At 36.8% G+C, this 13,144-nt stretch overlaps 1 protein-coding gene across 9 annotated transcripts in view; it reads left to right on the forward strand.

The window, feature by feature from the left end:
* Positions 1–13,144, forward strand: part of CTPS2 (CTP synthase 2) — a 90,449-nt gene that overhangs the window by 22,078 nt on the left and 55,227 nt on the right. For all 9 annotated transcript variants that reach the window (XR_012778501.1, XR_012778500.1, XM_075521856.1 and 6 more), the window contains 4 exons: positions 1,384–1,472; positions 2,255–2,349; positions 3,185–3,247; positions 3,881–3,924. Coding sequence is in view for 7 of the 9 variants with exons in the window: in XM_075521856.1 (XP_075377971.1) it covers positions 1,384–1,472; positions 2,255–2,349; positions 3,185–3,247; positions 3,881–3,924 (291 nt within the window). In the remaining 2 variants the exon portion in view is untranslated. The remainder of the gene's footprint in view (positions 1–1,383; positions 1,473–2,254; positions 2,350–3,184; positions 3,248–3,880; positions 3,925–13,144) is intronic.

The raw sequence follows: 13,144 nt of genomic DNA on the forward strand, positions 1-13,144 counted from the left end.
TATACTGGCAGCTACATAGTGGGAAATTTTTATGATATGTAAAATAACTGCTTTTAGCGAAAAAGTGAAAGGCACCAAGTCCACAAATGCATGGTTAGCTTTGTGTGCAGCTAGCCTTAAGTTCGTTGGAGCTTTTGCATTAAGAAGCATGTGAATCGATGATTGCTGTGTGGTGCTGAAGCGTTAAAAGACAAGGGCTCCTACTGTACTTCCCTGCATGTGCTAACCTCCTTTTTAGTGTTTTTGTCCAAAGGCTCTCCATATAGTCCTGTGTTCTGAAGGAACTGCTTAATATTGTATGTGGCATCCAGCTCATAACCTAGCATCCACATATCTGAATGATGAAATGTTGATACTGCTTGAAGTGATAAATGTGCTGGATCAATATGTTTGGCAAGGAAACCATAATTAACTTCAACTGTAATTAGTTTCTCTTTCCAACCTCCCAGCATGATAAAAGTATCCTTTTAGTTTATCCTATAGTATCCTACTAGTATAGAATAACAACATCCATAAGTAGTTATTTTTCTGTTGTATTTTTGATGCCTTCTTGAGTGTGGAAAAAGTAGAAAATGTTTGTTAGAAGGCAATCCTATCTGGAAAAATTCTTCCAGCAATCTTCTTGTTGGTTTCATTTCTCCACACACAAATGAGTTCTGTCATTTCAGATGATCTTGTTTTTATGGGGGATGGACTCTACAGCAGGATGCTATTAATGATGTTATTCTGAGAAAAAGACTGACAAAACCAAGAATCAAACTCTGATCTTTTGTGTCCCCGGTGCAGTACATAGCTGCCTCACTCATTTGCTCTATTGGTACCTCAGGAGCCATGCTTATTAATGACAGTAGAGGTTCTAATGTAGTATTTCTAGTAGGACATAGATAACGAGTCTGCCTCCCTCTCTACAGTTGATGCTTTCACGTCAGTCCCCAGGAATGTCTTTCTCACAGGCTAGGCAATGTAGGTTTATCCAGTCTGTGATAAGGTTAGATAAACTGTGGCACCCAAAAGCTGGGAAAGTGAACACCCTGGCCACGTCTCATTTGGATGTCAGGATAAGGTCAGCACTACCCCTTGATTGGTGCCCTGATTTCCATAGGAAGAAAACTTAGGTACGCAGCTATGGAGCATTCTACAAGTCTGCTCGCCTGGAGGACTGGAAGCAGGCAGGGCTTTGGAGCTACGTGCAAAGAAAGGGGCATGGATTACTGCAACTAGAGCAAATACTGGGTCTTCAGTGAAGTTGTTATGGGTTTATTGGAAAATTCACTTGAAACCCTAATAGGTTTGTCTTAATGCTATTAAAAAGTTGGTTATATAGTGTATGCTGCTCTTTCTGTGGAAGAAATGACTATTTTACTGCATATTTTTCTGTATTAGTACATAGATTCAACAGAACTTGAACGTTCTACAGAAGCTGAGAACTCAGTGAAATATCACCAGGCATGGCACAAACTGTGCAAAGCAGAGTAAGTGGCATCAGGTATTCTGTATTCCAAATGCAGACTGTGATATTTATTTCATGTGATCAAAAATGCTTCAGTAAATCATTTCTCAGTGCATCCAAACTTCCATTACTTATGTAAAGGGTTAGATGTGCATGGTTGGTGACAAGCTTCAGACATAGCAAATTATAGTATCAATTTATATCCTCAAACTCTGCTTACTCTGCTTTAATCTCTTTAGACAAGTTGCAGTTGTTTGGTTGGTTTGTTGGTGGTTTTTTTTTTTTTGGATAGCTAGACTTTCTTTATAGTGCAGGTCAGTTCTCAAAGATTTTTCTTTGTCAACATGCATCATAGTGAAAGGCAGTTAGATAAAAGCTTAGTAAATGCTGGTGACACTCTGCAAATGTCTCTGTTAAGAATCATTGCCAGGATTTCAATTTGTATTTGTAAAGAATGCATTTTGACAACAAACAACATCCCATTTCTTCAGTATTACTTAGTAGACATAAAGTTTTGGTGTTAAGATCCTAGCATAGTGAATATGTAGCTAGTTTATTTAAGCAATACATATTTAAGTAGTAGGAATTTCACTGTGAAGCATGAGGTTGGTCAGATGAGGATTGGGGTGGGCAGATGAGACAAATCTCCAAATTCTGTGTGTTCTGAATGGTCATACAAAACATGCCTTTCGTGCACTGTGCTTGCTTTATTATAACCTCAAAAGTCTTTCTTCAATTTGTATGGACTTCCTTTGCTGGCTTGACTCTACAAGTTGGTTGCTTTATATATGGCTGTCATTACAGTGGCATTCTGGTCCCAGGAGGGTTTGGAATTAGGGGAACAGAAGGCAAACTCCAAGCTATCTCCTGGGCAAGAACAAAGAAAAAACCTTTTCTTGGTAAGACCACTAGAGGCAGAAATTATTGTGTTTTGGAGGTGTATAGAAAGCTAATTGATTTGATTTAAAAAAATCCACACCAACAAACACACACTAGGGAGAAATCCTGTCTTAGGGAAGTACATGTGCTGTTGTGAATATTTGCCTTGTAAATAAAGCCCAGGGTCATAGTCACGTACTACATCTACTGTATAAGGAAGGAAGAAAAAGACTATCCCTGCTTCTTAGGTTTTATTGCTATATTCACATTTTATGTGGAGAGTGCTTCTCTGTAATTAAATCAGCATCATTATAGATATAAACCAGTGTGCAGAAAACATAGGTGTCTTTGGACACATTTGCTATATTAAATCATTTTTGTTGATTTACTGGTATATTTTATTATGGTAAAGTCTAAAGATGCCATCTGGCCTATAAGCTGAGTGCTGTTTGTGTAAGTGCCCCTGAAGCTTTGGTTCCTACTCCACATTTCTTACAATTTTGTAAGTGACTACTTTGACTAGTTGCCAAAGCAAAATTTGAATCTGGATATACACAGTCTCTCAGCTTCTGTTTGTCTTTGTTTTTTTAATTGGTAAACTAGATGGGAGGAAAAAAAACTATTTCTGAAAGGGCTTAAAGCGCATAATTGTGTCACATGTATTTACAGTGTGCCAAGTTTGAAGAGTGAGTTTTACATTGACCAGCCATTTTTGTTTTAGCTTTTTGGTAAGTCTGTGTATATACACTGGGTACCAAGATTTCTAAGCAGTCAAGTTTAAGACAGAACAGCAGGTACTTTGTCAATCCTGCTCTTTGTCCTGTTAAATTCTGGGGTTTTTGTTTTCTCTTCTAGGAGTTTGCCTGGGGATGCAATTAGCAGTTGTGGAATTTGCAAGAAACTGTTTGAATTGGAAAGGTGAGCTCAGTATGCTAGCGTGAATATGATTTGCTTAGAAGAAATTTTATTCTATATGTGAAATGTATATCTATTATTAGAACTATTAAATAGATCCTGTGATCATTAGGTACTTAGCTCTTGCAACATGATCATTTTCAGCTAAGCACAGTGTGCTACCTTTCTGTACAAGGGAGTAGGAACTCCTGTTACACAGATTGCTTGAAACCTGCTTCTTGATCTAAGGAGCGTAGGAGAAAGTGTGCTTACAGTTCACCTCTGTAGTCTCTTTCTGGGGTGTGCAGGTGGTGAGGAGTAAAAAGTGAGAAGTGGTTTTCTCACTTGTTTTCATTGGTTGGAGTAGCCAAACCATAGCCATTTCAGTAGTAGTATGGAGAGATTTAGCTCACCAATGAATTTCTACCACTAAGAGCTGAGAGGAAAATGGTTTGGGAAGTAGGAAAGGGAGTGTGTGTGACTGAGGTCATATGCTTCCTGAGGTTGCTTCCAAAGTGGTGCAGTATGTGTTTCAACATGTAAGATTGTAGCTTAAATGGAGACAAGCCCTAAAATGCCACAGAACTGTTATGATGAGTTTGTAGTGCATGTAGAACAATGGAAATCTACTGTCTTTGTTTTAAACTTATGTTTCAGATGCAAATTCTACAGAATTTGACCCAGACACAGAAAACCCTGTTGTAAGTACAGATTTTTTTCTTTTAATAGTCCCTTGCCTTCACCTGCTTGCTTCTGCGGTTTGCCTTAGCTTTATTTTTGTAATTTTTCTAATAGTTTCCTTGGCTGTGGACTGATGCCGGGAGTAGACAATAACGATTAGGCTGGCTTTACTAGAGAATAAAATATAAAGGGAAGCTGGAAAGTGTAGCACGAAGCTATTATCAAAATGTAAATGTATATAAAAGGCTAAGGATTATATAGGAAGCTGTTGAAAAATTCTTGTCTTTCCTTTATATAAATAGTATAAATAACCACTACACCCCTCCTCCCCCATGCATCTCACAGTCCTCCTTTTGAGAAAAATTTCAATGCTGTAGATATGACAGGGCTCTCTCTATCATATGCCAATGGTAGAATTTGAGAGTGGAGTTCTTCCAGGTATCTCCTGGTTCAGAAGAGTATGGTATCACATTGTCATAATTACATTGTCATCAAATAACATTGTCATCAGGAGGGGGTGAGTCACCCTTTGGAAGTGCTGGTTTCTCTCAACCCTTATTCTGGGGGTTGTTCACAGTAACTGTCTCCAATGCAGAGCTCCACACTTAGCTGAAGTCAGGAACATGGATACTTGTCTGCTGCAGCCCTATTGGCAGTTTCTTCTGTTACAAAAATTGTAGTGTGTATTAGTACAATATATCTAGGACAAAATTTTATTCCACAAGTAATTAACCGAGTGATTTGCAGTTTGCCTTCAAGGGCAAGTAAGGTGTATATGTTAAAGAGAAAATTATGTGGACGTAAAATTAAGAAAACAATGGAGTGAATGTATGTGTCATAGAAGATTAATACAGCGTTTACAATTGAAGCAGTATGCTTGCAGTACGTATAATGGATATTCTTTTGTTCTGAGCTACATTAAGGTTCTGAAATTGGTTATTACCAGTCACATTTCAGCATCTTAATCTGACCTTTGACATCTCAGTTCTGGACAAGAAAAAGATGTAAATCATTCCAAGGGGGAAATTTGCACTATCAATAATTATAACTGCTAAATAATCTGTCTTAGCAGAGTCCATCTTGTGCTAAAAACTGTTTAGATATTCTATATAATAACAAATCAATAAAAACGATTGGAAGAGAAGCAGATTAGTGAAGCTTGTGAACTACCGAACTGATGTAGATGTTTCATTATCCAAGAAAGTTAATTGGAAACACCGTATCAGCACTGATAATATCTTGTGATGCCATTGTGTGGTTCAACTGAGTGCTAACTTAGGACCAAAGCAGTGTACTGTTCTTTTAGTTCCTGCTCCTTTGGAAACTGAAGAGGGAGAAGAAAGGCACTGGTGAGGCAGTAGTTCTATTTCCTTTTATTTTTAAGAAAAAGGAAAAAAGACAAAAGTTCAAATACATAGTTTGGTAGGGGAACTCAGGGGTAGCCATAATGCAGCTACTTACATCCCTTCTTAATTTGCTAAGCATTCAAATACTCAGAACTGTACTCACCAAAGTTGATAGTTTCTTCTAAAGTACATATAAAATATCTTGGTCTACTTTGCTTTCCCTTTGTCTGCATCTATGGAAATTTGAATCTTTTTTATTAGAAATAAAAACTGAGATTGTCAGTAATCATGTAACTCAGAATTAAGCTTCCAAAGGAAAAACAGGTGGCTGAAATAATGAGAAATTATATTACTGGCAACTGTCTCTCAATTAAAATAACACAAGTTATTGCACTGTAGAAGAGCATTGCGTTAGTAAAAAGTTTTGAGCATCGTAAAAGGTTTTTATGTAATGAGGCAATTGTGACTTGTTCTGTTTTGAACAATGAGGAATACACAAGTGAAGGTGCAAATGTAGAGAGTTGCCTGCAATGCTGAATATGTTTCATTTTAGCTGTTGCTCTATTTCTACTGACTATCATTACAACAATGTTGCTCAACCTGGGTTCTGCAAAAGCACCCATGAGTAACTTTATATAGGAGAGAAACCCTGTATAACTCTGTATTGCTTGTTTTGGGGAATATTGGTATCAAGTATATTGGCATGTAAATGACTGCAAGTATTGTAGAGTTAAGATTTCAAATACCTTGGAAAAAATAGTAGTCTCTGCATACAAAAAATGGAAGTTAATGACTCAATAATGTAAAACAGGCAAAATTGTGTTTTTAAAATACTGTAGGGGAAAAAAAATTCCTAAAGCTGAATATCTATGTGATGAAAACTGAAAGGATATGAGACCTAGAATTTGAAAATATTAATAAGCTGTGATTTATAAGCTGTGTTTGAGAGATTTGAAGTTGCTATTAGATGTTTTCCTTTTGGCTTAAATGTGTAGTCTGAAGGAAAAAAAATGCCCTCTGATAATGGCAGTTATCTCTATTCACCAGACCATACCATTTACACTATCAAAATACCACCTTAAGGTTTTGGCTTCAATTCCTCTTTAACACAGGTTTGATTTCAGTAGGGAAAATGAGGGAGGTACATGAGCACTGATCGCAGTCCCTCGAGTTCTTGATCTCATCTTGGTTGATAATTTGCAGGTCATGTTCCCATTATATATTCTTAAGCTTTCTGCTTTACTTTCTAGCCTTTTGGATATTAATGATAGGTAAATTGTTACTGTTCTTTGCAGGAAGGTAGCTGTTCAGAAAAGTAATGCGTTTGCTTGAGAGTAGTGCTTCGTATGAGTTTTCTGTTGCAAATGATAATTATAAAATTAACTCCTTTAAAGGGAAACTGTGTAGTCTGTGAACTGCTAATGAACTGGATTCACTGGATGGCAAGAGAGTTATTTTTTTTGTTCCATATCCCTCATCTTCCTCCACTATTAAACTTAGATTTTTTTTTTTTTTTTGGATGAGCCTTTTAATGATGTTCTTTGTCAATTTTATTGTAACTGCATCTAATGCTGTTTTCTAGAAAAAAAAATACTCTTTCCAGAAATAATTCTACTGCACTTTTTTTTTTTTTTTTAAATTTAAGAAAGCTAATTTTCATTGTGACCGTTGCTCTTCATGACCTATTGCATCTTGTGTAGGATCATGAAACTTCAGATATTGTACTGGGTAAAATAAGTGCATTTTCTATGAACACAAGAAATTGTGCAGAAATAGATTTTGCCAGTAGGTGACACTGTTATAACATGTTTGTTTCTTGACGCCCACTTTTCCTATTCAGGATGTCAGTAACCTGATTGAATTAAAAAATTTCTAAGGTTGTCTAAGAGGTGAAAAGGAACGTCCTGCTCATGCAAAAACACCTCTTAAAATTCTGTGATTTTACTTATGTGTGTAAAGTAGCTAACGTAGCATAGTAAGGAAGTGTGTGTGGGGTATATTTAGTTTTGAAGTCAAAGAATATTGTTAATTTAGAATAAATTTTTTTCATAAACCAGAAAAAAGTAATATGATTCTCTTTTCTTCCAAGAAACATAACACATTTTAACAACTGAAGGGCTTGTGTAAAAGAATGGCCCGGGACCCTGTAGAACATTCATATCACGTTTAAATATCATAGTTTTTGAGGCTTCTATTCATGCGTCGCTGGTGTGGAGTAGTATTTTCCTCATTTCATGGAGGGGAAATTCAGCAACAGGAACCACTGTAGTATGGGATCTTGAATGCACTTGATAGGCTTTGCAATTAAGTTGAGTCTTTAAGTCCTTAAGTAACTCTGAGATCTAACTGATTTATCAGGATAATGGATGATGTTGGTGTTAAAATTCAGTCCAAAATTCCAAGTTCTCTAGTAGGATTAGTGCCTAATCCTATTTGTCTGAATGACTTGTCTTCAAAAATTTCCATTCTTCTCATTTCTCTTCTTTTTCACTAATTTCCTCTTAAAGTAAATAATAATGTCCATGAATTACGTGTGTGAAAATACATATGTCACAGGGAATCATGCAATGAAAAGGTTAAAACTGCACCAAATAAATGTAATGAATGTTTGAATTGCAACAGCAATCGCTCCGTTCCTGTATATACTTATGTATTCCCATTTACAAGATTCATAACAAAAGTACATGCGTAAATATAATTTAAAATGAACATGTAATGTTACAGTCATCATACTTAGCATTGTTGCATTGTTAATGAAAATAAGTACTTTATGTTTTAAAAATTTGAACTGTTTACTGTATGGAAGTGTCGCCTTATGTGAATGATGAAACTGAACTGGGAGGAGCATTGGATAGTATACAGTAGGGGACACTCCTCAAATGGAATGAGACATCTTTCCTTTTGCGTGTTTTAGAAACAATTTGATTTGAATTGCTCTAGAGGTCAAAATAATAGCTCAGGTAAAGCAGGGTTTGTTAAAAGACACTTTCTCAAATGTAGCGTGAAACAGAAACAGGTAGTTCTGAACTAGTTGTGAGGCAGCTTAGCTGGAAAGTGTGGCTAGTGAACATGCAGGAAACACAAGACAAGATGTACTTTCTTATATGTCAAATCTTTATTCTGTACTTTTAAAAATCATAACATATCTATGGGTTTAGGTGTATGTATAATGTACGTGAACGCCAGGCTCTTCTCCTTCAAAGCAGTGATATTCATTCTTGCAGATGCCTTACTGTTCTGTACCAGTTAGCTTTTTTACAATCGTCAGAAACTCATCAAAGTTGACACTTTCATCATTAGTTTTGTTCAATGATTTAATTATGTTATCAAGTGAGAGCTGGTCCTGTTTTTATAGGGAAAGAATGAAAAAAAAAAAAAAAGAGTATGAAATAAATAGATTGCAATGACTATTTTCCTATAAGGAATATTGCCAAGAAGTGATGCAGTCAGTAACAGTCAGTGTTACTTGAAGGTGTTACTGGTAGTGTTGTATTTACCAGTTCTGCTGGTTAAATGAGAAATACAGTGCCTGCTATTGCCTGCCAAAAATGTTAACAAAGATATGATAACCATTTGAGAAGTATCAAGTATTACTCAGACAGATTACTTCAGTCTTATGGGTAAATTTGGAATTTAGGAAATGGAGCAGGTGGAATAGCTGCAGCATTTACACAGTTACCGATAAAAATTAGTATGCATATGATCTACTGCTTTATTAGGTACTAATTTGGGCCCTGCATACACTGTTTGAAAACATATCTCTACTTTCATTAGGCTTTGGATCAGGACCTGAGAGTCTCTTTCCCTCCCCTTTACCCCTCTTTACTAGGAATACTGTATTCACTGTTAAAAAATTCTTGCTAATGTATTAAATCTAGTTTAGGTAATTAGCTCCTTTTATTTGTCGAGCCTGGTAAGAGTGCATGTAATCCTCATGCAGTGACTATTCTGATCACATCCCTGATCAGGCTAGTTAAATAATATAAAAATAGTTTTGATTTATAATTTAAATTTTTAAAACGTTTTCTTTCTTCATACTTTATGTCTGTGCATGTTTTGTAATGTCCTGTCCTGCTTTTATGTTGATTTATTATGGTGCCATATATTTCTGCAAACTGAGTAGATGCTTGAAAATGTCTGATATCCAGACAGAAAACATCAGTATTGCTTTTCCTGAACACTTCCATTTCCACGTATCTGCAAAAATGGGTATGGTGCTAAATTGTCTACAGCTAATATAAAAGGCATTATATTTCTTAATTTGCCATCACATTTCCTATTAACTTTTGGCAATTAATTTCTGACATGCTTTTTAAGGGAAAAAACCTTTGTGTTTTATTACTTTTTTTTTTTTTTTTTAATTAGCCACTTCATGTTAATGAAATGACTAAAATGGATTACTGTAGTTCTCAAAATACTGGATTTTTCTATTGAGGCACAACTTCTTTCAGACATTTAGCAAAAATTGCTTTTGTCAGCTATCCAAAACACAGTATTTAAGGATTTGTCTAGCAAAAGAATCTAAATTGAATCCCAATCTAATTCAGGAAAGGTCTGGCAGAGAATATCTATGAAATCAGAACCTAGATTTTTTTCCAGCTACAGGAAATGGGTATTTCTGTCTCTAGCTTGGTGGAATCTCTTTTCTTTTCTTGGTGTCTTTCTGGAACGGCAAACCTTCTTTTATTTTGTGATGGTAGGAACTTAACCTAGATAGAAATTGGCTCATGTCTCTTATTTTTAAATTTGTCCTACTGATTTACTTGGTTTATAGATTTTTCTATATTATTTTCTAGATTCAAGATGATTTATTTAGACTGAAACAAAAAATATTTTATAAAATTCAGATGCAATATTCTAGGTGAAATTTGGCTTACATAAAAAACCCCAAAACCCCCAGCTTCTTAGATTTTTGCATTTTATTTCATAGGGCTTTGTTATAAACTCCCTACTCAGATACCTGTTTGGAGCTACTGTTCATTAATGTGAATTAACTTTTATAAACTGACCCTTATTTAAGGATTATTTATGGAGACAGTGAAACCATTTGGGCACAATAATCTGCCTTGGAACATCATTGCCTGTATTTCCTTTTTCCTATCCATTTCATAGGAAGCACAGTGAATATAATAGGAGTGAAACTTACCTGCAGGTACTGTGCAAATTTATTCTGAAGTAGATTTTTCAGCCCAGCAAGGGACAGTGCACTGGTGCTACCCTCCATTAAAGCATACTGGGTAAAATACTTCAGAACGTTATCATTGAGTAAATGTTCCATGTTTCTCAGATGTTGTCTTGAAGGATAACTGCAAACAAAGCAGACAATAACAATCCTGTGCATCGGAATTTTGCAATACATCTGACACCCTGTTCATTGGTTTACTAACCATGTGAAATGATTAATACTTAACCTAGATGAAAAGAGGTTTGTTTGGTTTTTTTTTTTTTTTTCTCTAAAACTGGATCAACTCTCCCAAGAAAAAAAATAATCTAAGTTAGGTTCAAAGATTTGAAACACCCAATATGTTTAGGTTATGCTTACCTCACTCAAAATCCAGAGCTTTTAAATGTATCCAGCAGAAGTGAGAGTCTGAGAGTGGGGCAACCTTTATAGTTGCTTGCATGCTCCACCCTAATTATGAAACTAGCATTTGTCATTGAGTCAGTGCACTAGTTTTATTGTGTTTTCAGTAGTCAAAGGAATAGGATACTTTAGCAGTAGTAATGAGTAATACTTTTTTTATATCTCTGAAATGTGTCGGCATCAGCATCCACCACCACACTTGATGTAAGTTTATTTGCTCTTTATAGGCCATCCTGGAGAGGTTTTCTCTCTTAAATTTGTGTATTTTACACTTCAAGATGTACCACACCCAAAGAAGCCTGAAAAAGGCTCCTATGGGGATATGTATAGCATTTGTTATTATAATGGACTTTTGAAAAGTGGTAAATATAAAATTGTTTTAAAAAGATCCAGATAAATAAAAAAAAATATGAAGAAGCTACTTGCCAGTTGTGTGAGTTGATAATCACCAATGCCAAAGCCAGTTCTCCAAATTTTGTGCTATTTCTTAGCACAGGAGAGTAATAAATTTGCTCTGGGATAAAATTTTGGTTGCTACTATTAAGAATCAAAACACTCCATGATGTGAATGGAAAAAGACTGAAGCATTCTAAATTGGAAAGGTGAATCTAAGGTTCTGAAAAACAGTTCCTTCTTGGGAACACCTTCGTAACTGAGTATCATGTTCTGTAGGCTGTGAAATCGTGTTCCATTGATGGTCTGTGGGGCATTTTTGAGTGATATTCAGCCCGTGGTTGATGCTTTGTGACCCAACACTGCTGGTTTTGCACCTGTTGAGTTGCTGGCTCTGCCTGTGGTTTCTACATGTGGTTTCTAATCTGCCTTATGTCTACTCTTGTTGTTTTTTGGTGCTCAGCTCCAGGCTCACTTACTAGATCTTTCACCCTTTGCATCACTTACTGATTCTCAGTCATCATTGTATCACTTATAACTCTGAGACAAGAGTTTTGTGGGTCTGCAGGATATGGGGGGGTTGGAAGGGGTGTTTTTGGAACTGCAGGTGTGTGGGTCTAGGGTTCCATGACAGGTAAGTAGAAGGTTTCCTGAGAAGACTAGGCAAGCTTTGCTAGATGAATTATGTAGATATACACCAGATATAGCCTGCTTGCATGTGCTTATACTCACTTCCCGAAGTGTCAGAGAGAAGAGTATTAGGAGTCCTCCAGAGATCATATAATTCATTTGTCCCTTTGCTCTAGAGTGGGATCACTGGTATTTATATTGGATGTCTGCTTAACATAGTGCCTTAAATAGTGGGGACTCCACAACCTCCTTATCTGGTCCATTCCTTGTGGTTCCTTATCTTACTATTAGACAGTATTACTAATATCCACATGCCTTGCTGCAGTTAAGCCCTTTGCTTCTCCTGTCTCCACAGACAGGGAGAACAGACCTATTGTCTTCCTTCTTAAAAAGGCCTTTAACATATTACGGAAATCACCTGTCTTCCTTTTTTGTTCAGAAATCCTTGCTAGTTTAGTCTTCCTTTGGGAGTCCTGCTTCTTGGTTCTCCTCATCTTTTCTTGACTTTCTCCAGTTGGCTCCCATCCTGCTTGAGATGCCGTGTCCAAAGCTGTGCAGCTCGTTCACCACTCCGGGTGCTCATGACGTTGCAGATTTAAATAGTGCCTGAAGCACTTGTTTGATGAGGAGACCCTCTATATCATTTTACAGGGAGGTGGCAGACTACAGGTCTTTAATCGTGGAAGACTTTGTCAAGTTTCTTGACACTTTATTTCAAGGTTGTTGTGGGGAGGACAAATACACTGATTTCAAATTCAGCACAAAAGCTTGGCATTAGCTTGAGGCTCAGAGAACTGGGGTCAGGCATCCCCCAATCTTTGTCCAGTCCAACTGAGGGATGAAGCTGGAAATGCATTTTCTCCTGTGTTTGCTTTTTGGCTCAAGAGAGAGTCAGGAGCAGATGCTGCTGTCATCACTAGCAGAACTTCTACTGCTGCTATGGTAGATGGTGGTAGCAGCGCAAGCAAGTCTGGGTGTCCTGGTCTAGAATGCATTGTATGGGTTAGGGCAGGTCCCACAGACTGAAATGGGGCATGAACTCTATGGTCGTTCATGACAGTAAAATAATCGTAAGTCCTTTTCTCTTCCTATTCTTTCTGCAAATAGAATGAAAAACAAGCATCTGTCTCTTTCTCCTTCCATCCTGTTTTCCACCTGTGGTAGGTGGTGAAATTTTAGTGGTAGTGCATGACCAGGTGACGTGCTAAGGCTTCTGCTCCCCATCTGCTAATTCTCCTTGCCTACAGCTCCTGCTTGTGGTAGCCTCACCATGCTTACTGCTTTATC

This window comes from Mycteria americana, chromosome 1, assembly GCF_035582795.1.
Source record: "Mycteria americana isolate JAX WOST 10 ecotype Jacksonville Zoo and Gardens chromosome 1, USCA_MyAme_1.0, whole genome shotgun sequence".
Lineage (NCBI taxonomy): Eukaryota > Metazoa > Chordata > Aves > Ciconiiformes > Ciconiidae > Mycteria > Mycteria americana.